Here is a 27,754-nt window from a genome sequence, read left to right as displayed (position 1 = left end):
TCTTTGTGGGGTGATGAAAGACATCCTAAAACTGAGTGTGGTGATAGTTTCACAACTCTCTGAATATACTAAAAACCACTGTAGTATACACTTTTTTCCTGTTTGTTTGTAGTATACACTTTAAATGGGTGAATTACATCTCAGTAAAGCTGTTAAAAATGCCATATGCCTAGCTGGTTCTCGTCATGGAACAGTACTTGCCTACAGGTGGAAAGCTTGGTGGCCGGCAGCGTGCCTCGGTCTCCTCACCCAGGGACTGGCAGAAACTGCTCCCTCAAATGGTTAACAGTGACCACACAGAAAAGGTCACAGGAATGCTCAGTAACAACAGTTACCTTGATGATGATGATTTTTAAAATAACATTCTTTTTCATTTCATTTGTCAATTGCTTTCTTCACTGCCGTCAGACCTGCCTCAAGGTCTAAAGACAGAGCCCCCTCTACTCCTGCTCTCTTCTTACAGAAGCTCCTCCCAGTAACTCTTCAGAAAAGTAAATAATGCTATTATCCCATTTTACAGATGAAGAAACTGAGACTCAGAGAGTTGAAATAACTAGGCTTAGGTCACATAACTCATTTCATTGATTCTCTTCTTCGAGTTGTTCTGATAACCTTGGCTCCTCCGGATGTCACTTCCCATGCTCCCTGGCTGTACAGGAGCTACCCTTCCCTGTTTAACTGGGCCTGGGGACCTGCTACCCTGCCTTACCAGCTTGCTCTCCCTAGAAAAACCAGGTCGTCATCCAAGAGAAACTGTCCTTCAGCATATGCTCAGAAGAAACACTTGAGAAAAAAAATCCAGACTAGGAAAACCACAACCCAGGGCTTTTTACTGTTACCTGGTGAAATGGCCTAGTCCAACCCCAGAGAGAATTCTCCTCCATGCTGCCCCTGGAGACAAGGTCTGAGGGCAGGAGCCTGATCTAGGTATAAGGTCTATCATCACTGACAAGGCCCAGAGGAAAAGTGGGAGTCAATGACGGCAATTACCCAACTACTGGGAAGCCTTGGGGAGCAGTTCGGTGGGCTGAGGGTGTCGACAAGAACCAAGGCTTTTCCAGAAACACTAAGCAGATCTCATACCACAGGCAGGACTAGTCATGGAATTTTCAACTTTGGGATATACCTTCCAAGAGGGCTTGTTCACCATAATTCATATTCAAAGAACAAACCAAGTGCTCATTAACAATCAAACTACAGTGTTCCTGAGCAACTTAAATTTCAAGATAATTACAACGTAATGACTCCACTCCTCCCACCCCTAAAAATGGAGGAAAGGATAGGAAAAAAAAATGAATATGAAGCTGCGGGAGGGGGTTAGTGAGGGAAGAGAGAAAAGAGGGTGTTAAGGAGTAAAAGCGCAATCAGCAGAAAGAAAGAAAATATCATTGGTTTTACTCCCAAATAACCAGAAAAGAATGTTTCCAAGAACTCTTTAACCTGGTGAATCAAACAACTACTACAAGAAGGACGAGGAGTTCCTGCTGTGGCTCAGCGGTAATGAACCTGACTAGTATCCAGGAGGATGCAGGTTCGATTCTTGGCCTTGCTCAGTGGATTAAGGATCCAGCATTGGCGTGAGGTGCGGCAGTATAGGTTGCAGGCATCCTGGATCCTGCATTGCTGTGGCTGTGGTATAGGCTGGCAGCTGTAGCTCCAATTCGACCCCTAGCCTGGGAACTTGAAAAAGAAAAAGAAGAAGAAGGATGCCTCACAGTAGGAGCATCACATATACTATTCCATTACTCTTCAAAAAAATCATAGAAATTATGCCCATTTTATAGATAAGGAAGCTTAAGCTTCCAAAAAATAAGTGACTTTTCCAAGGTCACTGCAGTGGGCATGTTCCCTGGGCTGCAGCGGCAGAGGGACCCTTTAAGGGGCAATCTTTGCTCGGAAACATCCATCAGCCTGGCTGACATTCTCAGAAATGCACTGCAGTGTGAGTCGTCTTCTACCCACTCCTGGCCGTTTCCCTTCTTCACCAGCGACAGACCTGCACCATCTCTTTCACAGGCCTCCCCTCCAATGAATCTCTTGCACACCTAATTCTGTCCTGGTAGCTGCTTTTCAGAGGAACCAAGTTGATATATCCAGAGAAGGATAAACAGGGATGTGAATCTAGGTCTGTCTGTCCTTCGTACCTACAGATTAACTGATAAATACATTCTGTTGCTAAATCCAATGACCAACTCTCACATCCCCTCTTCCTTGACCCATGAGCACCGTCCAGTGTCGCTGATGAGTCTCTCATCTTTACAACACATCCCCCCACATTCTCCTGGGTCTCTGGCCAACTATTCTCAGTCTCTCTTGCTGGTTCCTCCTCATCACCGTGACCCATAAATCTGGATGTGAAGCATCCAGGGCTCAGTTCCCAAACCCTTCTCTTCATTACCTATATTTACCCTTATCTAATTTCATGGCTTCTCCTACATATTTGTGCCTCCCAGAGTTCTCTCTCTAGCCCACAACTGTCCTCTGAACTCTAAACTGACCTATCTAACAGCCTACTTGACCTCTCCACGTGGATGTCTGGTAGCATCTCAAAATAAATATGGACAAAGCCTGCTCCTCCTGAACAGGCGTGCCCAGCCTGGCAGCCCATAATCTGGCCTATTTCAGTAAATGGCAACTCCAGCCTTCCAGTTGCGCAGGCCAAAAACCTCAGTCTTCTTTGGGTCCTTTCTTTCTAAATTCACAACTTATCTGTCAGCAAATCCTGGCAGCTTTTCCTTTAAAATGTATCCAGAATCTGACCACTTTTAACCAACCACACTAGTTCAGGCCACCATCATACCTGGATTCCAACAATAGCTCCTACCCGATCCCCGCTTTCAGTTTTGCCCTCCTACAGTATAATTCTCAAAATAGTGGCTAGAATGATCCTTTCAAAACCTAATCAGATCATGTCACTCCCTACCTCAACAACCTCCAATGACTTGCCATTTCACTCATCATAGAAACCAAGATTCTTTTAAGGGTGTGTAAGGACTATAATGGTTTATTTTATGTGACACACAACTACCCAGATATTTGGTCAAGCATTACTCTGGGTGGTTCTGTGAGGGTGTTTTTGGATGAGGTGAACATTTAAATCAACAGGCTGAGCAAAGGAGGTTGCCCTCCCTAATGTGGGTGGGCCTCGCTCAATCAGTTGAAGATCTGCATAAAACAGAAATGACTGGGAATTCCCCTGGATAAGAGCAGAATCCTTCTGATTGCCTTCAAGCTGGGAGAACGGCTTTTTCCTGCCTTGACTCAAACTGAAAGTCAGTTTCCTGGGTCTCGAGCCTCCTGGCTTTTAGACTGAACAACTCCATCAGCTCTCCTGGCTCTCCAGTTTGTCAACTGCAGATCCTGGGACTTCTTAGCCTCTATAATCACATGAGCCAACTCCTTATAATAAATTTATACACACACACACACACACACACACACACATATCCATATGTGTGTCTGTGTGTATATATGGATACATATATATTCTGTTGGTTCTGTTTCTAGGGAGAACCCTGACTAATAAAAGACCTTATACGATATTGGCCTCCCCATTTCACTCAGACCTCATCTCCTATTTCTCTCCCCTCCCTTATTCTGCGACAGCCACACTCGCACTCTTACTATACCCTGAACACCCCAAGTGGACTCCCACCTCAGAGCTTCTGCACTTGCTGCTTCCTCTGCCCTCGTGATGAATACAAGCACAGTTTGCTCTCTCACAACCTCAGTTCTCTGTTCAATTATCACCTTTCCCCTGAAGCCTTCAGTGAACACATTACTTAAAATTGTACCAGCCCACTACGCCAGCTATGACATCCTTTATTTCTTTCCACTGCCTTATTTTTCTCCACAGGGAGAAAAATATGGCCATCTGACACACTGTATGTCCATTTCCCCAGCAAAAGTTCCACAAAGGCAGAGGCTTGGTCTGGCTTGTTCACTGCTATATCTTCCATGTCTAGAACTATGCCTAATATATAGTAGGCTCTCAATAAATATCTGCTGAATAAATGTATGAATATCCTAAAAGTTTCACATTTCAGCATAAAAATTTCATATTCTCATAAAAGCCATTAAGTCACTTGCGGCCAGAAAAGGCTAGGGACTGACTTGCAAAGGGGCACAGGGAACTTTCGGGATGACTGAATTGGTCTGTATCTTGACTGAGGTGGGGATTACAGGGACACATATGTTTGTCAAAATTCATCATCATGTACACTTGAAATGGGTTCATTTTTTGTATGTAAGATACACCTCAATTAAGTTGACTAAAAACCAAAACCAAATATCTTATATTTGGTATAAGACCACCTCTTATACCAAAAAGTGGCACACAAATTTCAGATTATGCACCCTGATCTGAGCTTTGGCAATTACGCTCCACATGGTTTGGGTTGGTACATAAATAAATTTTAAAATACCAACTGCTGTCCCTTTTACAAAAAGAAAACGTGCTCTCAGAAGTCCACAGACATAAGAAGAGACTTTGAAGTCAAGCAGACCCATACTGAAACCCTGCACAACTCGACCTTTAGTAGCTAAATGAACTTGAGTAAATTATTTAACCTCTCTTCGACTTACTTACTTGTATAAAAAATAGGAAATAACAGAATGACTTAAATAATACAGGGTAAGGCCCAGAATATACTATGTACTCAGTAAACAATCACTTTATCTGACATTATTGTTGCCATGCAGTGAGCCAGGAGAGCTGGTCAAACATCAATGGGGTTTCTTAAGAGAGTGATGTCAAGTTTGGGTCTGAGGACCACCAGAGGGGTTGCTCAGGTGTGTTGCAGATGGTTACCTGGCCCTGAAACGTCCACGTCTCTAAGAAGCTCAGCAGTATGCAGTACACGGATGCAAACAAGTCTGAGACAATTACGGGGCAAAGGCTACACCAAGGCCCCCACATTCCATTCATTTAGTCCCCAATTACAGTCCCCCCTCTACCACTTTCCACTTCCAACAGAAGAACAGGAAGCAAAGCCTTAGGAGACCATTACAACCCTCTTGGTAAAAGAGAAAAATTTTAAACAACCAAGATACTCAACAACTGGAAACTATTTAATGTTATACATAACATGCAAACACCATGCTTCCCTTAAAAAGAAGGAGGAGGAAACTCTCATCAGAGAGCAATGACACACACTGAAAAAAAAAAAAAAAAAAAAAAGAGAGAGAAGAGTACGTATAACATAATCCTGTATCATTATAAGAAAAAGGGAGATTTAGACATGTGTCTCAAGTTGCATAGAAAAATCTAGAAAATCAAGGTGCTAGAAGTGGTGCCCAATGGAGGAAAGGATAGAGGTATTTTAATTTTTTCTTTAATCCTACTTAAAACCAATACAGATACTGATGAAAAATAATGAAAGAGGAGGACAATCCAGAAAGGATGCAGTCTCGCTGGGGAACAAGTCTATTTTAGGCACTTTTGTTTCTTTGGTGAATTTATGATTCCTTACAGGTTGTTTTTTTTTTGTTTTTTGTTTTTTTTTGCTTTTTAGGGCCACACACGGCAGACTGAAGTTCCCAGACTGGGGGTCGAATCAGAGCCACAGCTGCTGCCACAGCAACAAGGGCAGCTCACAGCCACAGCTCACAGCACCACCGGATCCTTAACCCACTGAGCGAGGCCAGGGATAGAACCTGCAACCTCATGGATACTAGTCTGGTACGTTACCCCTGAGCCACAACAGAAACTCCCCCTTACCAGTTTATTTAAAGCCGGACAGGAACCCAGTGCTCTCAAACCAAAGAAGCCTCACTCTACTCTGTGGTTTTCTCATTGATATTTGGTAAAACAGTAAGTAAAGGAGTATTGGTTTGTTTGGGGGCAGGAATCTAACCTGATCAAAATAAACTGCTCAAAATTCTTCAGGGTCCCTGATGAAGTAGTGAATGGCTGATATATCAGAGAAAGCTGCTATCAGGAGACAAGAAGAGGGGATAAGGCAGTAAAAAAGACCTGCGTTCTGTCCTGCTTCTGCCCCTCGGTAGCCCCAGAGCAGCAGGCCCCAGCTCCTGGGAGCTTGAGGTCACTCATCAGGCAAGTGGACAGAGAACAGTCTCCTGACCTCAGAGTGGAGCTGGGAGAATTCATGGAGAAACCCTCAAGGGTTCAGCCCAGCACCTGCAGTGCAGGGGTTAATAAACAGGACTCAGAACCTGACTACATAAATATGAAAGAAAAACAGAAGAAACTGTTTCGGTGAATCTTAATTAACAGGAATGTATAAAGGCTCCATCTAGTTAACTGACTTCTCTAAAGGAAAGCACACCGGCCAAGAAGAAAACAAAAGCTGCACATATTGTCAATGGAGATGAATGTAACCCAGAGCCTGTGAGGTCCAAGGCATTTTACCAAGGACAGCCAGCAGAAAAACCTGCACAGGGGCACACACACAGCTGGACTGGAAGAGGCTATGAAAAGGCTTGGTGATAACAGCCACCCAGGCTCCAAGTCTGACCTGTTACTGCTTTGGGATTTATTTTCCGATTACTTCCCAAAAGGATCAGAGGCAGATTACAGTAAGAGTCACGTACTCAGTAGACTCATTTAAATAAGAATATAAGAATCAGAGGAGCGTAATGAGGGTGAGGTACCAGCTGAGATCTGCTGCAACTGAAAATAAAACTTAGCTCTGGGCATCCAGAGCAAAGGCAAAAAAAAAAAAGCAGACTTGTAGATTATTATCGGGCAGAGGAAGAAGCACAATCAACAGGAAAGGTAAATTTTTATAGAACTAAACTTGAAATTTTACCATCAGAAACTGATCCTTGGAATCTATGCTTCTGATGCCCTTCCACCTCCCAAACGCCTAACATAAGCTTTTCTGTGTTATTCTCCTCCCCACAGCTTTGCCAATTACCAGCTGTGTGACCTGAGCCAAGGCCTCACCTCTTGGAATTTTGATTTTCTCATCCCTAAAAGGAAGTGAGGTGCCTACTTATTTAAGAGAAGGAATGAAGGAACACATGCTAGCATTAACTGGGTGCTTGCGAAACATCGAAAGCTTTGTGTACGTTATCTCACCGAAATCCCCGATAACTCTCTAAGGCAAGTCCTATGAATATTTTTCAGAGGTAGAGACAGTTGCCGTTGTCACACAGCTAAAAAGTACAAGAGTCAGAACTCACTTTCACGCTTCTGTGATACCAAGGCACAAATTTAACCATTAAAGCGTTAAACTTTTCTACTTTTCCTGCACGTGTCAAGTGCCTAACCACTCCTGGCACATAGTGGATACTCAACCTATTAGTCCTCTTCCTCGCTCTTTCCTTTCCTCCTGATGTAAAATTACGTACACAGGGAAAATTTTAGGTCTGCTGAAATAATATAGCTATCTTTACCGCTCCTTTCCTCTAGATCTTAATCTATTTCCTAACCCCACCAAATCTCCACCTATCACGTATTCGTTCATTTATCTTATAAATAAGGAACCCGAGGCAGCATGCTCTAGGGTGATACACCCAGAGTCATACCGAAGTCACTGCCAAAGGCAAATAAAACCAAACCCTGGTCCTCTTTGCATCTAAATCAAGCTTTATCCTCTCACAAGACACGGCCTCCATAATAAAGAACAGATCATTCATTTTTTATCTGGAAAAGAACCAAACGTATAATTCAGTAAGGGGTCTCACGACCTTCCCACCTTGTCAAAGGGAAGAAAGTATATAAAAAATGAGGTTTGCGGGAGCAGACGGATTTGGTCCGTCAACTTTCTCTTGGATTACACCCATTAAGCAACATACAATAATGCAAAATGCAAAATACAATGTAACAGATCCCCATGTCTTTGGAAATTCAAGTTAAACTCACTGATCTTTCAAACTTACACACAATGCACAAGGGCAATCGTTAACTCGTGTGGGGCTGCAGCGGTGCACATATATCAACAAGCTCTTTGAAGGAAAAATATGATCCACAACTGGGCCACTCTAAGAAGAATCCAAGCCAGCAACGAGCATTTAAATCCACAGCGCCACGGCATTTCAGAGCTCCAGAAGGGAGCTGGCAGATCGCTGAGAACAAGCCCTTCATCCTGTGTAGCAGGAAACCAAGGCTCAGGGGTTAAGTGGCTTTTCCAAGATTTCACAGACAGAAGAGCAAGAACTAGAAAATAAAGCTGCTGACAACTATTCATCCCTTCATCCCACTTGCAAGCCTTGCTTCTGCGCTCCATGAGTACACACGGCACTTTCCAGAATTACTCATCTACCCCCAGAGTGCAGGAGAAGGAGCCTGGACTCAGCTAACAGAAAAACTCAGGATTTGCATCCTGATGGCTACTAACTGGCCATGCAATCCTGAGCAAATCCCTGAATTTCTCTGAATTTCTATTTTCTCATCTACAAACTGTGGATAAGAGTAAATTCCACAAGCTGCAGGTAATATAAACTAGGGCTCAGGATGGCCTTGATTTCCACAAGGTAAACCCCACGTCCATTCATCCCTAGCACCCAGCACAGAGGCTGGCAGATAACACAGTTGTAGAAAATCTGCTAAGTCAATGAACTAATCAAGCAAACAGGTACCGGACTTGAACCAAATCTGTTTGCTTCTTAAACCCTGGGTTACACTGCTCCCCAATTCACATGCTTTCATGGCAGAGTGTCCATTTTGATTTACAGAGTACCAAGTACACAGTGGGTAAGCTGGCCATTTTCTGGCCATGAGGAGGGAAGAAAGTTCAGCAGGAAAGTTCCTGGACTCTCAGTGTTGGTATTAATTCTTGCTAACAGCAGTGTGCATCACGAAGCCTTAGAATCATCTAAACCTGGGTTTAGGCCTCAGCATCAGCTGTGTGACCTCAGAGATATGACTGTACCTCTCTGAGCCTGTATTTCCACACCTGGAAAAAAAATCTACTCTATAAAGACTGTGGCACAGAAAAATACAAGATGGTTGTGGCACAGAATGACTCAGAGGTGTCACCCTCCATTCTCCTTCTTATTTGGAAGCTTCATTCATTCATTTCACTTAGGTCTACAGTATGACTCCTTCCTGAACCTTCCTATCCGCAAAACCCCTCTCTCCATCCCCTTAGCCTGCTTATTTTCCTTCACAGTCCTTATCACCACCTGACATCACATTATGTATTTATTTTTCTGCTTACTATGTCTGCTTGACTATAAAGTAAGCCCCAGGAGGATGGGGATTTCTTGAATATTTGTTCCATTTGCTGATTCATCTCAACAGCTAGGACAGTGCCTGCCATGTAGCCAGTGCTTAATAAACATTTGTTGAATGACTGAACGAATGAATTCAACACTTATTTGGGACTTGCTATCTGTGAGGCAGCGTGTAGGAATAGGGGTTTAAAAATAACTAAGAGGGAGTTCCCATTGTGGCTCAGTGGAAATGAATCTGACTAGTATCCATGAGGATATGGGTTCCATCCCGGGCCTCACTCAGTGGGTTAAGTATCCAGTGTTGCCATGAGCTACGGTATAAGTCAAAGATGTGGCTTTGATTCAATCCCTAGACTGGGAATTTCCACATGCTGCATCTATAACCCTAAAATGCAAACTAAATAAATGAATAAATAAGAAATGAGAGTACAGAAGGAGAAGCTAATTCTGCCTGCTACGGAGTCTGAGAAGGTTTCTATCTCACCTGGACTACTGCAGTGGCCTCTCCACTATTCTCCCTGAGCCTACCGGCCCCCTTCATTCCAATGCCAATCAGCAGCCAGGGAGACCCCCGAAAAGTCAGCATGAGATCAGATCACTCCTCCGCTTAAGTGTCTCCAATGGCTTCCTGTACAAAGAGAGTACAGCCCGCACCCCTCCCCTCAGCCTGTCATTCCTGAAGCACAAACCCTTCTCTCACCAATCCATCCCTTGCCTGCCACTCTTTCCCTCCCTCACTGGCTTTGGGACGCAATGGCTTTCTCTTCCTCCAACATGCCAAGGCCTTGTCATTTCTTTTTTTTTAATTAAAAAAAAAAAAAAACCCATACATATTATGCATTTAAAACTCTAAGTAAGTTCCATATATTTATACAATTAACAATATTCTGTTCTTATGCTTAAAATTCTTCGACAAGCAAGGACAATTGTGAAAATGACTCTTGAAGGAACCCAGTTAGAGATGCCAAGTGTCGAAGTCTTTTCTGACTCAGGGCATTCGGGCCATCTGTGCACTCTGCCTGGAAAGCTCTTCCCCTAGGCCGGCTCTTCCTCATCATTCAAGTGACCTCCTTCAAGGATCCTCCCCAGCTGAAGTTGTGCCTGCCACCACACCCTCATCAAGTCACTAATGGATCACACTGCCATTTCTCTCCTCATAGCATTTCATTATCTGGAGTGACTTTCTCTATTTAATGTGTCCAATCTTTCCAACCGGATTATAAAATACATGAGGACGAGAACTTTGTCAGATTTGCTGCTGCATCAGAATCAGAAAGTGGACCTCAAAAGATGCTGGAGCCTGCCAAGACGGGAGGTACATATAGGTAGAGTATGCTATCGGCCCAACGGTATCTGGAGTGTTGGTTTCCTTCCAAAGATAACAGCTCCACTGCATCAAAATAGGTGAACGTCAGCCAAACTTACTTGGGAATGGGTACCCGAATTAGCGTCCCTTCCACGTCTGGGTTCAGATTCATTCCACTTTCTCTTATAGCCTTGATAGCTGCAGCTGTACACTGAAAACCAGATCAAAAGGTAAACAGAATTAGTAAATAATTATTACCAGATGCAAGCCCTCTGTCGATAACTGGGAACCCATCTTGGCAGAACATGGAAACATTTAGTTCTGTTACCAGTAAGATCAGGAAGTTACATTGGTGTAGAGTGCTTTGATCAAGCTGAATAGCAAACTATGTCCACTCCTGGTACCAGTGTACTGCGGGAGGAAAAAAAGCAAAGAGAAGGAAAAAATAAAAAGAAAACAGCACTGCTTCTTTGAAAAGATTTCAATGGTTTGAGGCAACACAGATCAAAAACCACAATAAATCCTCAAGGGAGGGGGGCTGGTCTGTGCAAGGATTGGTGTAAAGACAGCTGAAAGATTTTATACATTAAAAATTCCAGTTGACATTTTACACTCAAAATATACCAGTGCCGATTTGGAATGAGTAAATAAATTTAACTCATTCGCATCTAGGCTCACACCAACCTCACTCATGTTTTGGCATGAGCCATGAATCTCTGCTCATGTGTGTGCCAAGAAAGGAAGTGTGGCATTCTAGTTAAAAGCATGGTTTCGGAGCCAGGAAGACCACAGTTCCAACCCCAGCTCTGCTAATCATGCGACCCCGGGCAACAAGCTTGACCTCTCCAAGCCTCCATGCTGTAATCTAAGACCCCACGGTACCACACCTCAGAGAGAATTCAATGAGGTAACATGAGCCATGCATCTTGCTCGATGCCCGTAACACCCAGGTGAGGGATGCTACTATATAAATTTATTCAATAAAGATAAGAATGCACAAAATCCCCAAATAAGGCTGAGCTGATGTCATCACTTAGCTGATGCGCCCGCTGCTATCCTGCCATCCTCCAGGGTCTCCTCTGACCCAGCCTTGCTTTCTAAGGTGCTAGGTGGCACACTGATGCATTGATTTCCCAAAGTCCCTCAGCGCACCTCAAGCAACATTATAACCACACCTGGCCTGTGTTCCTAAAGCACAAAAGACAGCAGCGTGGGAGAGAGAGAATTTCACGGGCACGCCAATGTAGAATTCATGAAAACAAGGCCCCTGACACTTTCAAACAAATTTTAGGTTTGGTCAGAGTCAATCCGCATCACTTGGATTCACAGGGCCAATTCCCAGCCTTGAGTTTCTCCCTAGATTTTTTGGTTTAAATAAATGGGGTTTGTTGCACATCTATTTTACTTTTCCAGGTTTTGTTCTGTTTTTTAAGGGACTGCCTAAAAAACTCATCTGTTTCATTTTAAAATGACCTCAATCTTACAAGGACATGAGGTGTTATCATAAAGTCGTAAAGACAAGCCAGCATTCCATGGGCTGGTGAATCATTCCGTCGGGAGGCTGTACTCAAAACCTAACAGTGAGGCCACCGCTTAAAACTGTAAATTCTTAAAATGCACCTCTGACCACAGACTGCTGGAGCTGGACGGGATCTCAGACATAACAAGGTACCGTCCCTTCCTGACATGTCAGGGAGCTGCTGGTAAAAGTCACATCCCTACACACCAAAACAGTCCCCGGGAGCCAAGAGCAATGACTGAGGACCTCGCCAGTGTGCTTCCAGTTACTGTCAGGGTTAAGAGGAGATTCTTAGCAACTCAACTCTTCATCCAATGGTGTTACTTTGTCTCTCTTTTCTTCCTGATCCCCTAGCTCAACGTATTCAGTAATTGTGGCACAGGGAATTAGTTGTTTTTTGGTCTTTTGGGTTTTTTTTTTAGGGCTGCACCTGTGGCACATGGAGGTTCCCCGGCTAGGGGTCGAATCGGAGCTGCAGCTGCCAGCCTACACCACAGCCACAGCAATGCCCGATCCGAGCTGAGTCTGCAACCTATACCACAGCTCATGGCAACAATGGATCCTTAACCCACTGAGCGAGGCCAGGGATCTAACCTGAGTGCTCATGGATTTTAGTCAGATTTGTTTCCACTAAGCCATGACGCATACTCCAAGGAATCTGCTTTTCTTTTTGATAGCCAAAAAGAACTTGGAAATAGGTCTGGTATATAAAGGGTATGGCCCAAGTAAATAAAGCAGCTGGGTAACGAGATGAGATTTTCATCTGCAGGAGAACTGCCATCTTCCTTAATAAAATGAAACAGGGATTTCTGAAGTTAATAACAGAGGGAGAATCACCACTTTGAAGGAATGGCCTGATTTCAAGTCTCCCCATCTTCCTCTTTAGAAGCTTCTCACTGAATGACTGATAACTCAGCTGTAACCTCCTCCTCCTGCCCCTGCAACCTACCTCCTTTTTCACCAGCTGGCTCAAGTGCTGCCACATGACTGGTTCCCGGGTAGGCACGGGAGAATCCACTGCTGCTTCCAAGCTGGGCGGGAACCATACCTCAATATTTACATCTTCCCAGCCCAAGGCTCAGTGCCAAGTACAGGGTAAGTGCTCAGTAAAAGCTTGTTGAATAGGTATATTAATGCACTGGCTCAGATCTGTTAGAAAAATGCATCTCCTAACTTTCACTTCATGTTTATAATCCACCCCCTGCCAAAACCTTATTTTATACTATTTTATACTTGTTCTGTGCCCTTTCAAATGCAGAAAAAATGATTCGAGAGGTTTTATTTGCCAAGAAACCTACTAAAGGAGGTAGTTCATCTAAACTATTCTAAACATGTGTATTTTACTTCGATATGGAAGGACACAGAAACTCAGGGAATTATAGTCATTTTCCCAACATGATTTCTGAACTACTCATAGTTCAGACAAAAAAGCAAATATTACTATTGTATTTCCATCTCCAAGCCTTTACCCCTCACTGAAAGGGATGCCCACCGCACTTTAGGGCAAGCGGGCTGCTCTCCAATGGCCAAACTGGCCCACTAGGCATGGCTGCCTGGCATGATGTGTCCAGAAAGATTACAGACCCCATCTGGGGTCAGACTGGAAAGAATGCTGTGATCAATTAGCAATGTCTGCATGACTATTCTTAAACTAATAAATCTAACTCATCTGCATCTACTCTCACACTTGAGTGCACGTCTTAAGCTACGGACAAAAGATGGTGACACTTTTGTTAGGTGAATAAGTCCTTGACAATATGGGTTCAAGTCAACAGCTGACTTACAGGGACTTAAAAAAATCTGCGGAATTAATGAATGGATGGTAAAAGGAGCACAGGCTTTAGTGTCAAACAGACCCCTGCTCAAAGCTTGGCTCTACCATGACAGTGTGAACCCACAAAAGAAATTCTACTTCTCTGAGCCTCGGTTTCCTCATCTATAAAAAGGAATAAATACTGTCTAATGTTAGATAGTACTTGTGTTGATCGCATGAAACACAACACGGGAAAGTAGTGCCTGGCAACACTGTAGATGCTAATACGCATTTGCTCTCTTCCTTCCACAAGAGCAATAATGAAGCCTGCAGGATTTGTTTTTTTCATTTGCCTTGTTCAAATCATGCTGTGGTTTTTTACTTCTTTCTTTTCTTTCCCATCATTAACTCTAGCTGCAGGCAAGTTTATGGAAGGCAGCAACTGTGTGTACCATTTATCAAGCAGGACACAAGCTAAACAAACGAAATGCAGTGTTCTGTCCTCGATGCATTTGAAAAGATTACGCATGTAAATCTGCATTGTGTCTCCACCGCATGACACAGAAATGCTCAGGTTTGAAAAGCAAGCCAACCGCATGTGAAACAGAAAGGAATTATATAAACACAGGGAGGATTAGCTCAGCATTTTGAAGCTATAAACCTGCGGACTCCGTGGACAGCTTCTAAACTGGAGGAAGGAAATGTTTAGTTAGAGCTATTTGTTTAATATATACACCAGATGAGATAAAGGAATTCAAAAGACAATGTAACTCATACTTCCTCACTCTGTCCTTGTAAAGAACCTCTCTACTGAGAAGACTATAGATGCTTTTTTTTTTTTTTTTTAACTCATAGAATTTCAACTTGGAGAAACAGCCATGATGCTTTGCTTGAAAAATGAAGATATACTCCAACTTCCTAAGAAAAAATTAAGCTATTAATACCTCCTCCTGCCTCATAAGATGCTCTGGTGGCCAATCAGGTGCTTCTTCTGTGCATGCCATTTGCTATTTAATAACAGAAGTGGCTGGCTCTGAAAAGCAATCTGCCTGATGAGGTCTTCAAGCTGTGTAATTAGGAGGCTATTCCCTAAATTGGCCAGCAGTGCCTATGGGATTAGATGAACAAGGCAGAGAGGCCACAGTGGTTCAGAGGGGGCCAGAAAGGGAAAGAGTTAACAGTTCCCTTTCCGTTCACTTCTCTGCTCCTCAGTAACACCAGGAATGAGAGCCTCTCTTCCATCAACCTCATGACAAGTATTCATCCACGTGAGGAAATTTTACTGAGTGCAGCCACGTGCCAGGCACTGTGGTAGGCGCTGGACAAAATGAGCAAGTTAGATATGATTCCTACATTCCAAGCTTACAATCTAGTGGAAGTGAGATGGAAAATTAAGATATAAATACATGCTATTGATAATGATGAGTATGATGAAGAAAAAGAACTGTACTGTATAAAAGCAGGCAATGCGGAGGAATCATTGAGATTGGGAAGCTTAGGGAAGTCTTCCCTAAGAAAAGAGTATGTTGGAGTTCCCGTCGTGGCACAGTGGTTAACGAATCCGACTAGGAACCATGAGGTTGCGGGTTCGGTCCCTCCCCTTGCTCAGTGGGTTAACGATCCGGCATTGCCGTGACCTGTGGTGTAGGTTGCAGACGCAGCTCGGATCCCGCGTTGCTGTGGCTCTGGCGTAGGCCGGTGGCTACAGCTCCAATTGGACCGCTAGCCTGGGAACCTCCATATGCCGAGGGAGCGGCCCAAGAAATAGCAAAAAGACAAAAAAAAAAGAGTATGTAAGCTGTGATCCAAAATATGAGTAGCAATTAACCAGACAAGAGTATTCCAAGCAAAGGGAACAGCCTATGCAAAGTCCCTGAGGATGCAAAGGGTCTAAGGAACCAAAAGGCTGGTGTGGCTACGGCAGCATGCAAAGGTAACAGTGGCACAAGACTAGAGAGTTTGCAGAGACAGACAGGGGCCATTTCATTCAAAGCCTTCTAGGCCACAGTCACCTTTTCCTTTTTGTTTTTTTCCCCCTTAGGGCTGCACCTATGGAGGTTCCCAGGCTAGGAGTCGAATCAAAGCTACAGCTACCAGCCTATGCCACAGCTACAGCAACGCCAGATCCTTAACATACTGAGTGAGGCCAGGGATCGAACCTGCATTCTCGTGGATACTAGTTAGGTTCATTAACCACTGAGCCATGAAGAGAACTCCACAGTCACCCTTTTCTTAAAGATTATTTGAAGCCACTGATAAACTCAGTGCCTGGGAACGACATAATCTAATAGATTTGTTGTTTGTTTGTTTGTTTGTTTTGCTGCACCTGCAGCATGTGCAATTCCCAGGCTGGGGATCAAACGCGCACCACAGCAGTGACCTGAGCTACTGCAATGAAAATGCCAGATCCTTAACCCACTGTACCAAAAGGGAACTCCTCTAACAAATATTTTTAAAAGTTTGCTCTAGCTGCAGTACAGAGAATAGAACAGGGAGGTAGTGAGTAAGAGCCCCTCTACACCCCCTAGAAAAGTGCCCATCAGCTGCAAGAGCCCTCTGATTTCGAACAGTTTGTTCACAGCCAGGGCTTTCTCTTACTTGTACCTCTAACCCGGTTTGTCAAATCCAGCAGGTTCCACTTTGGTCCATGTCTTTTGGCTAGAAGTACTGAAACAGACCCCTGGAATAGGAGGGGCTTCAGATTCCTTCACCACATAGTAATAGATGAGGAAATGGAGGCCTAGAGAGTGATGCAACCTGCCCAAGGCCAAACAGCCAGAGGGATGGGACCAGGTTACAGGTCCTCAAGGATTCCCAATCCAGGTCAATTTCTACTGGACCAATAAGGAAAAGCCCATTTATCTTCCTCAACTAGACTTAAAATCAGAGCCTCAAGGTTGCAATGACCTAATGCAACCCATCTTCCAGCCTTGGAATCACTGTGCTCTGTGCAATATTCTGCAATGATCAGTCCAGTTTGAAAGGAATATGAATTCCTGGAGGGTCTGCTCCAAACACTAATGCAGAAGTCACAAACTGGTGGCCCACTAACGTGTTTTGTCATAGTCTTAAAAAAAAAGGGAGGGGGGTGGAATTAGTTATCAACATTTAACAAAGATCTTATATAAAAATTTGGGTTGCTGGCTTCTTCTATAAATAAAAATCGTAATATCTGATTACCAGGCCTACATTTCTGCCTGGGAAGGATCAGCAAAAGCTGGGTAGAGGCTGCTCCCTGCAGACAGGGCACAGGCTCTACAGCTTCCCAAAGCCCCCCTGTGATGGCCAAGTGCCAATCACCGCACTGTCACTATTGTTTCTCTTAGATGGGGCCTATGTCAATATTCAAATTACTTGCCTGGCCTCTGTAGTGTTTGAGTTCAGCAAAGGAATTCAGAAACACCAAGACAGCTTTTCCATACTTTTAAATCACCTTTTTTAGGCCTTCTCTCTTATTTCATCCCAAAGTAGAGAGAATACTTCCTCCTGGCTTGACCCATCCTCCTCCATTCCAAAAGAGAGCATGGAGGGGGACCTTACCTCTGGGAAGCTGGCCATATTCACCAAAATCAGCTGTGGTGACTTCATGGAGATCTGGCCAATCTGGTTTAAAGCAAGCTTCCCATCAGCAGTTACCACAGTGATCTGATCAAGGGATCCTAGGGGAAAAAAAAAAAAAAAAATTACAGGGTCTTAGAATTCAGGACTTTAGTAGCCCCACATCTAAGTCTCTATCAATTCAGATTCTACTAATATTGAGGGGTCCCTTATCAATGTGGCAAAACGGTTCAAGGGGCTTTCATAGGAGCAGCAATGTCTGGTGATGCAAAGAGCTCGAAACGTCACCAAAAACTAGGTTGGAATTCCTTACCAGCAACCAGGCTTGCCAGGGTCCTGGTGTGCCTGACCCTGAGTATTTTCCTGCAGCACAGAACTTTAAGAGCTGAAATTGGAAAGAGTTGGTCGCCCCTCCAGCAATTTTGCTGTTTACTAAGCAGGAAACTTCAGGTAAGTCAGTTATCTTCTGTATATTTTGGATTCCGACTCAATTAAAAAATAACTACCTTAGAGGATTCAACTGAGGATTATAACTAAATATAAACAAGTATACAACAGTATACCAAAATATAAACATTAAAAAAAAAGTAAATCTTTTTTTTTTTTTTTTGTCTTTTTGCTATTTTTTGGGCCGCTCCCGTGGCATATGGAGGTTCCCAAGCTAGGGATCGAATTGGAGCTGTAGCCACCGGCCTATGCCAGAGCCACAGCAATGCGGGATCCGAGCCGAGTCTGCAACCTACACCACAGGTCACGGCAATGCCGGATCGTTAACCCACTGAGCAAGGGGAGGGACCGAATCCGCAACCTCAGGGTTCCTAGTCGGATTCGTTAACCACTGCGCCACAACGGGAACTCCAAAAAGGTAAATCTTTTTAGCCCTTTTAGTTCTCACAACTAGTCTGTAAGAATGTATCCCTGTCTCCATTTACACAAGAGACAGACCTGGGGAGGCAGAATGGACCAACACCACAGAGCTGACAAAAGAGCAACGCCAAGCTCCAACTCAGGAGTGCTTAATTCCAATCCTAATCAAGGCTCTTTCCTATCGGATTTTGGCTGTGCATCCGAATCCCCAGAGAGCTTTTTAATTTAGAATTCTGGGCCCCACCCCCAAAGATTCTGCTTCTGTCTGGGCTTGAGAGCCTGTGATTTGGACACAGCTTGTAATTTTTTTTAAATTTCACCACATGATACTGACTTGCAGAACTGCTCCCTTATACCACTTTGATTTGGGGGGTTTTGTTTTGTTTTTCTTTTGTTTTTAGGGCTACACCTGTGGCATACGGAAATTCCCATGCTAGGAGTCAAATCAGAGCTGTAGCTGGCGGCCTTCTCCACAGCAACAGCAATGCCATATCGGTGCCACATCTTCACCTACATCGCAGCTTGCAGCAACACCAGATCCTTAACCCAGCGAGCAAGGTCGGGGATTCAAACCCGCATCCTCATGGATACTAGTCGGGTTCCTAACCCACTGAACCACACAGGGAACTCCTATATCACCTTGATTTTGGCAGATTCCCTTTAGGAAAAACAACATCAACAAAAAAAGCACCACTTCACTGTTATCTTGGATCTGATCTTCATCCATATCTGAGTTCTGGAAAACCTTGAGGCAAAATTTTATTGTGAAGAAGGCAAGCATAAAGTTACAGATGGAAAGGGGGCGTTATTTAAACACCCTGATTTCCTATGCAAATGAGCATGAGAGGAAAGCCTTATCATTCACAGTAAGAACCACTCACAAATGGCTTATTCAAGACACAAAGAATAAGGAGGGGGGAGTCTTTTAAACAAATTGGGAGTTGTCCCAGCAAATTGTTGTTAGAATAATGCAGTACCGTACTATGGCCCAAAGATCTGATCTGAAACGCAGTACTCACTTCAATTCAATGCCACCACAAGGTAGAAGGCTGCTGACACCACTGGCTTCAATCTGGAAAAGCCCGTGATTCTGAAGACCCATGACCTGGCTCAAATACCAACCCTGCCACTTCCTGACTATGTGACCCTGGGAAAGTCCCTTCAACTTTTGGGGCGTCTGTGTCCTGATTTCTAAATGGGGCATTAAAATCATACTTACCTCACAGGGTTGTTATGAGGATTGAATGAAAGAGTTTATGCAAAGCACCTGCAACTGTGTCCTGGCATATGCAAGTGCCCAATAACTGCTAACTATTATTGTTACTTCTCAATGTTCCTCTATATTTTAACCAAACTAACCTATTTTCAATTTCTCTATTATAGCCTGTTCTCTCTCGTCTTAGCGTATATTCTCCCTTTTAACGAGAATGTCCTTTTCTGGTCAGATAACGCCTGCTCACTCTTTAACACTCAGCTATGATTCCATCTAATCTCAGAAATCCTGTCTGACATCCTAGGCTGGATTACAACCCCTTTATGAGCTCCCAAGGATCCCATGCACTTCTATGATAACGACCAATATTTACTGAACACTTTCCACGGCAAGACCTGGTGCTAATTGCTTTCTATAATTTATTTGCTTCCATTATCACGACAGCCCTATGAGACAGTTCCAACATTTTACAAATGTGGAAACTAAGGCAGAGGTCTTAGGTCACAAGAGCTCTTAATAATGGAGCCTGAATTCAAACTGAGGTCTGATCAACTCCAAAGCCCCGCTTTTCACCATTCTGCTTTGCCACATGATTTCATACATGTTGGTTTACTTGTCTATCCTTCGACACTAGGATCTAGGCTCTTGGCACAATGTCTTTTTCTCTACAGGGGACAATGTCTTTTTTCTCTACAGCACCTCTTAACCAGCACAGAATAAGTGCTCAATAATGCTTGGATGAATAAAGGAATATTATGTATGGATGGATGAATGAATGAGAGAGGATAAGAATGAACAAATAAATTTGTATTTTAGTCATCTAGTAAAAGCAATCAACTTTCTTAGAGACAGAAATTGCTGGTAGATGATGTAGGTGTAAGAAGAAAAGTTCCTGCTGGTTCAGATAGGAATAAAAAATGATATGGAAGAATCTGGCAAAAAAAAAAAAAAAAAAAAGACTGGCTAAGTTAAGCCTGTTTCATCCAGTCTCTTCATGGCCCCAAGCTCTACATAGAACATTGCACAAACATAACCCTGAAGAGAAAGAAGCAAAGAGGAAATACCAATGGGAGGCCTTTTGAAAATGGATCTTAATTCAGTCTTCCTGATTTGCCATAAGATCCTTTGCCACGAAGTTGCAACATGGGCTTTTCAGTATGCGATTGTGGTGGTTCCCAGTCCCTAAATCCATATCGACATAATGCATCAAATCCTTTTCCCTCAATCTGTCCCCAGCGAGAATCTCCCTCAGCCTCATTCCTGCCCCTCGTTTTCACAGAGGTTAACATTTAACAAATTACACTCCCAGCCTCTTTCCAGGCCCATCATCTTTTTTAAGTTCAACAAGAGTGGAGCTTGCTGGCTAATTTTAAGTATCACATTTCTCCCTGAGCTCCTCTCAAACTGCTCTCTGGTTTCGGCTGCAGAATGTTAACAGGCCAGAAAGCACAGGGGAGACAAAGCACTTTATCAGCTTCATACCTAAAATAATAAGCAAGTTTAAAATAAACAGTTGGGAGAGATTGAATGGCACGCTCTACTGTCAGCAAAGGCAGAAATGCCCCAGTCCAGGGTTGACAAATGACGGAATGGTCTTCTGGTTTCACACTGGATCTCGTTTCTGAACTCTCTGTGTTTCTGCTGGTGTTTATAAATGGAGCTGTATATTTTTCACTTGGTTTTCCTAAGAACAAGTTCATGAAATATTTTCTGGTTCCCTCATGAACTAGCCCAACCAAGATGAGAGTGGGAGCAGCCTGCGCTCCCACAGATACTTTCAGAGAGGGTCCCGGCTTGACTCTAGGATGATGACAATTTCCAAAAGGCCAATTTAACTGCAATTGGATTTTTCCTGCCTGCCTGCACCATTAGCTGACAATTCACTTCTTCCATCACATCTGCAAACGGTTCTCCTAGACAGTTCTGACATTTCCCACTTAGAAAAGCCACTTTCAGGAAGTTATTAACCCAAACGGAATCTTCCTGGTCAAACTCAAGAGTACAGAAATGCAGCCAGTCGATTCCCAGTAAGAGATGAGAACGGCCAAATAGGACAAATTGGGAAAATCAGACCAAAGATGTCAGTTACTGTGAGACTAAATACCTAGAAGTGCTTAGAGTACAGTAATAACAAAACTCCCATTCTGGGGGGAGTACAATTCCATGGAAGCAAAGATCATGCCTACTTTTGTTTATTGTGTACCAACGCAATGCCTTAGTTCATAGCAGACAAATCTTTGCTAAATGGATAAAAGTGTTAATTATATGCTGGGCAGTGCTAGAACCATGACACGCTATCTCATTTATTTTCATACCCATCCCAAAGCTATGAGGTAGGAATTAGACAAGAAAATTGAAAACCACGGAGTTCCCGTTGTGGCTCAGTGGAAACAAATCCAACTAGGATCCATGAAGATATGAGTTCAATCCCTGGCCTCGCTCCGAGGGGCAGGGATCTGGCATTGCCATGAGCTGTGGTGTAGGTCACAGAGGTGGCTCGGATCTGGCGTTGCTGTGGTGGTGGTGCAGGCTGGCAGCCGTAGCTCTGATTTGACTCCTAGCCTGGGAACATCCATAGGCCACAGGTGCAGCCCTAAAAAGCAAAAACAAACAAAAAAAGCAAGCTGAAGAACAGAGAAGTAAAGTAACTGCTTGCAGTCACCAATTAGTAAGTGACAAAGCTGGGACTAAAACCCAGCTCTGCCAAAGCAATGCTCTTTCCACTACACTCCTCTCTAAACACATGTTCATCACTAACCTGGTGAGGTCCTTATATTGACAGTCTTATTGAAGTTATCCTTGAGTGCTTCTATCACAGACTTCATCTCTTCATCCACTTCTTCCAAGCTGATTATATCCTCAACCAAGGCAGTGTTAAGATTCATTCTGGTTTGGGACTGTCCTTTCCCTTTGGCTAGAAAGCGAACATTCAATGAATTAAAAAATAGCAGCATAAAACAGACAATAAACAATAAGCTAAGAAGTGCCACCTACCATGTACAGGGGAAAATGCCAAGTGCTAGAAAATGACAGAACATTGTCGATGCCCTAAAAAAAGAGTTTACATTTACTGTCAACCTGGTACTCAGCATCATGCAAAACACTTTCTCAGATATAAGTGAAGGCACAGGTTTTTTAAATTTTTCTTATTTTTAATTTTAGGGCTATAGCTGCAGCATATGGAAGTTCCTGGGCTAGGGGTCAAATGGGAGTTTCACTTGCTGGCCTACACCATGGCAACATGGGATCTGAGCCACACCTGCAGCAATGGCAAATCCTTAACCCACTGAACAAGGCCAGGGATCGAACCTGCATCCTCATGGATACTAGTTGGGTTCTTAATCTGTTAAACTTCAACGGGAACTCCAAGGCATGGGGTTTTTTGTTTTTGGTTTTTTTTTTTTTTTGGTCTTTTTTTTTTTTTTGTCTTTGTTGTTGTTGTTGCTATTTCTTGGGCCGCTCCCACAGCATATGGAGGTTCCCAGGCTAGGGGTCGAATCGGAGCTGTAGCCACCGGCCCACGCCAGAGCCACAGCAACTCGGGATCCGAGCCGAGTCTGCAACCTACACCACAGCTCACGGCAATGCCGGATCATTAACCCACTGAGCAAGGGCAGGGACCGAACCCGAAACCTCATGGTTCCTAGTCGGATTCGTTAACCACTGCGCCACAACAGGAACTCCGGCATGGGTTTTATAATGAGACAATGCAGGTGAAAATATAGGCTATAATGCATACTACCTTTAAGACCTGAAGAGATTACTCTTCTTTTCTGGTATCAGGTTCTTTTCCTATAAAACAGGAATAATAATACCTACACTTCCATGTTGCTACAAGGATACAAATTAAGTAATTCAAATACCTAAAAGAGCACTATCCACACAGCAAACACTCCACAAGTGAAAGAATTCCATATTTTTCAGAAAAATAAACAGAAGAGAAAGGTAAAGTGACTTGCCTAATGTCATAAAGTCATGAAGTAGTAAAGCCAAGGTATGGTCCCAGATCTGCTTTGCTTGTTTGTTTGTTTGTTTTTTTAGGGGTGCACCTGCAACATATGGAAGTTCCCAGGCTAGGGGTTGAGAAGTTCCCAGAAGCTGCCAGCCTACACCACAGCTCATGGCGACGCGAGATCCTTTAATCCACTAAGTAAGGCCAGAGATCGAAGCCTGGATGCTCATGGATACTAGCTGGATTCTTAACCCACTGAGCCACTATGGGAACTCCCAGATCTGTCTAATTTTAAACCCATGAACTTCCTTTCTTTCTTTTCTTTTCTTTTGTCTTTTTAGGGCTGAGCTCGAGGCATATGAAGGCTCCTAGGACAGGCGTCAAATGGGAACTGTGGCTGCCGGCCTACACCACAGCCACAGCAATGCCGATCCTTAACCCATGGAGCAAGGCCAGGGATCGAACCCATATCCTCATGGATACTAGTCGGGTTCATTAACCGCTGAGCCACAGTAGGAACTCCTTAAACCCATGAACTTTCCATTAGACTGTCTCCATAAAATGTAATTAGAGATACAGAATATATATCAATTCACTTAAAAGTGAATATTAAGACAAGGATATGCAAATTATCTGATAGCTTATACAAACAAAAAAGGAATAACAATGGTTTAACAACATTTAGTTTAAATACCACACATGATAGTGCCAGGGGCTTATATTTTAGAAAATCAACAATATTGGGAACTGAATAAAATCGTTTTATGTCTAAACCATCATAGTGATTTCTCATCTATAGCTATAATGTGTACATGCATAGGTTACTCCCATGAGTAATATAAAAAAATATTCTTGCATTTCTTTACTAAGGATGTGGGAAGGAGAAAAAGAATAAAAATCTTTAAATAACATTATCCTACATTTACTTATTTATTAAATATTCAACAAACATTTACTGAGATCATTCACAACAAATTTTACTCATCATCTACAGTGAGCTAGCTCCTGTGCTATTTGTATATCATATTATAAACTGCAATGTTATTTCAAGTACATTCTTCTATTAGATATTGAAAGCAGCTCTCTGAGGTAGGAAGAACAGACATTATTAATGCCCGCATTGTACAGATGATATACCTGAGGCAAAAGGCATTTAAAAGTTTTTCCCAGCAGTTCCCATTGGGGTGCAGTGTGTTAAGAATCCAATTGGAACAACTTGGGTCGCTGCACAGGTATGGGTTCCATCCCAGGCCTGTAACATTGGGTTACAGGTCTGGTGGTGCCACAGCTGTGGCATAGGTTGCAGCTGTGGCTCAGATTCAACCCTGGCCCTGGACCTTCCATATGCTAAGGGTATAGCCATAAAACTTAAAAAAAAAAAAAAAAGGGTTTTGCCCAAAGTAACCAACCAGTAAGCAGCATGTATTTCCTTAAGTCACCATCTTGCTTGAAACCTCACTGCTTTTAAATTAGCACACTAATGGCTTAGAATTTTCAGAACTGATGAAAGATATGAATCTTCAGATGTGAGTTCCTGTCGTGGCTCAGTAGTTAACGAACCTAACTAGTATTCATGAGGACTTGGGTTCGATCCCTGGCCTCCCTTAGTGGGTTAAGGATCCAGCATTGCCGTGAGCTGTGGTATAGGTCACAGACTCAGCTTGGATCTGGCTACAGCTCCGACTCAACCCCTATCCTGGGAACCTCTGTATACCTCGGCTACGGCCCTAAAAAAAAGACAAAACACACACACAAAAAAAATATGAGTTCCAAACAGGATAATAAAAGTACCTAGACTTCTTGTGAATGCAGAACACCAAGGACAAAGACATGGTGAAAACAGCCAAAAAGAATAGAAAGATTATCCACAAAGGGTCAAAATGTAGAATAACAGCAACAACAGAATATAGAAACAATGGAAATAATACCTTCAACTTTAGTTTTAAACAAAGTATGCATGTTAAAAAAGTTAACACAACTCCATCAATATTAGAATGGATAAATGTTATTTACAAATGAAATAGACAACCATGAGAAATAAAGATCTACAATGCAAAGAATTTAAATGAATCTCACAAATATAACTGCTAAGCAAAGAAGCTAGACATTAAAAATCCAGACTATACAGTGCCAAATCAAGATATAAGAACATACACTAAACAGTGTAACTAAACTATGTTATTAGACGTTAGAATAACAGTTATTAGCAAGGGGAAGAAGATGGTTAAATTACTAGAAGGAAGCCTAAGGGGACTTATGATGTACTGGGAATGTTCTAGATTTTTATCTGGCTGCTGAATACATTTCAATTTGTGAAAATTATCAAGCTGTTTTCCTATGACAGCTGCACTTTTCTATGGGTGCTTTTTTATTTTTATTTAAAAATAAAGAAATTAAAGGTAAATACCAAAGCGATAAGGAATAGAATATATACCTTCCAAATCAGCAGAGATTTAAAATGAGAGGAATAAAAAACTTGATTAGTCCAATAGAAAGGAGAGAAGAAACAAAGAGAATCTTAATAAAGTACAAAGTAACAGATATACAAATAACAAACAGAAGAAAAGGACCAGTTAAAAGTTAGAAATTCTCGGAGTTCCCGTCATGGCTCAGTGGTTTACGAATCCAGCTAGGAACCTTGAGGTTGCGGGGTTTGATCCCTGGCCTTGCTCAGTGGGTCAAGGATCCAGCATTGCCGTGAGCTGAGGTGTAGGTCGCAGATGTGGTTTGGATCCCGAGTTGCAGTGGCTGTGGCGTAAGTCAGCGGCTACAGCTCCAATTAGACCCCTAGCCTGGGAACTTCCATACACCGCATGTGCAGCCCTAGAAAAGACAAAACAAAAAAACAAAAAAACAAAACCAAAAAGTTAGGGAGTTCCCGTCGTGGCACAGTGGTTAATGAATCTGACTAGGAACCATGAGGTTGCGGGTTTGACCCCTGGCCTTGCTTAATGGGTTAAGGATCCAGCGTTGCCGTGAGCTGTGGTGTAGGTTACAGACACGGCTCAGATCTCAGATCTGGTGTTGCTATGTCTCTGGCATAGGCCGGTGGCTACAGCTCCAATTCTACGCCTAGCCTGGGAACCTCCATACGCAGTGGGAGCAGCCCTAGAAAAGGCAAAAAGACAAAAAAAAAAGTTAGAAATTCTCAGTATGAATTTTTAATCTAGCCATATGCCATATATAAAAGAGGTTTTACAAAAACAAAAGATCACAGAAAATTTAATATATAGGAACAGAGAAAATTATAACCCTGGCAAATATTAACCAAAAGAAGGCTAGTATAGTTATTGTAATATAAGACAAAATGTATTTTACAACAAAATGCGTTATTAGAAATAACAAGGACCACTTACTTCATAATGGTAACAGAAACAATTCACCAGAAATTTGTAACAATTCTGAGCATAAATATTCTCAATAACATAGCCTCAGAGTTGAAAGAAAACTAATGAATCCACAATCATACTAGATTTTAATTATACTTTTCCTGACAACTGACAAACTGAGCAAATTTTTAAAAATAAATGGAAAATGTGATCAACACAATTAGTCTACTTGACTTAATGGTTACATATAGACCACGCACCCAACAATAACAGAATTCACATTTTTCTCAAGCACACTTGGACATTTAAACAAAATGACCATGTTCTATCCCACAAAACAAATCCCAAAAAATATCAAAAATCAATACCATACAGACCACATTCTCTGAACACAGTAGGTTTAAGCTAACTCTCTAAAAAACATTGTTGAAGAAAAAAAAAAATTGGGGGTCACACTCACAGTATTCCAAAGGTCAGGGCCAGGGATTAAACCCACACCGAAGCAGGGACAATGCCAGATTCTTAAACCACTGAGCCACAAGGGAACTCCTGGTTGAAAATTTTTAAACACTACAAAGCTACTCATGGACTAGGGAAAAACAAAAAATGGAAATATTTTAAAAGGCAATAATAAGGAGTTCCTGTTGTGGCACAGTGGAAGTGAACTCAACTTGTATCCATGAGGATGCAGGTTCAATCCCTGGCCTCGCTCAGTGGGTCAAGGATCCAGCGTGACTGTGGTTGTGGTGTAAGCAGGCAGCTGTAGCTCCAATTTGACCTCTAGCCTGGGAACTTCCATATGCCTTGGATATGGCCCTAAAAAGCAATTAAAAAAAAAGACAATAATAAAAATACTATATATATCAAAAACTTGTAAGAAACACCCAAAGTCGTATAAAGTTGAAATTTAATGACTTAAATGCTTAAAAGAACAAAAGTCAAAATTAACTGTCCAGTTCAAAGGACAGAAAAAGAACAAGGAAACAGGAGAAAGCTAACAGCATAAAACAATGGTCAGTAAAATTTTAAAAAGAGAGATAAAATTAAAAACTTTTTTTAAAGGCTTATAAAATTGACAAACTTATGTCAAGAACCACTGATAAAAAAGTAGACACA

The 27,754-nt window shown here is 42.6% G+C and overlaps 1 protein-coding gene across 5 annotated transcripts in view; it reads right to left on the bottom strand.

Moving 5' to 3' along the window:
* Positions 1 to 27,754, bottom strand: part of MRRF (mitochondrial ribosome recycling factor) — a 61,968-nt gene that overhangs the window by 22,069 nt on the left and 12,145 nt on the right. For 2 of the 5 annotated variants that reach the window (XM_003480599.5, XM_084994899.1), the window contains exons 3-5: positions 22,116 to 22,271; positions 17,260 to 17,378; positions 10,567 to 10,658 (exon numbers count right to left, since the gene is read on the bottom strand). In XM_003480599.5, the coding sequence (XP_003480647.1) occupies positions 10,567 to 10,658; positions 17,260 to 17,378; positions 22,116 to 22,271 (367 nt within the window). Of the gene's footprint in view, positions 1 to 5,428; positions 5,633 to 9,446; positions 10,659 to 14,054; positions 15,455 to 15,987; positions 17,379 to 22,115; positions 22,272 to 27,754 lie in introns of those variants that run through there. The other 3 variants (XR_014826650.1, XR_014826649.1, XR_014826648.1) reach the window with 3 other exon arrangements.

Source organism: Sus scrofa, chromosome 1 (assembly GCF_054392235.1).
Source record: "Sus scrofa isolate SSC_HxYL_T2T_F1_AM1 chromosome 1, Sscrofa_HxYL_maternal_Yorkshire_Landrace_v2.0, whole genome shotgun sequence".
Classification (NCBI taxonomy): Eukaryota; Metazoa; Chordata; class Mammalia; order Artiodactyla; family Suidae; genus Sus; species Sus scrofa.
This window is presented reverse-complemented; position numbering and strand designations above follow the sequence as displayed.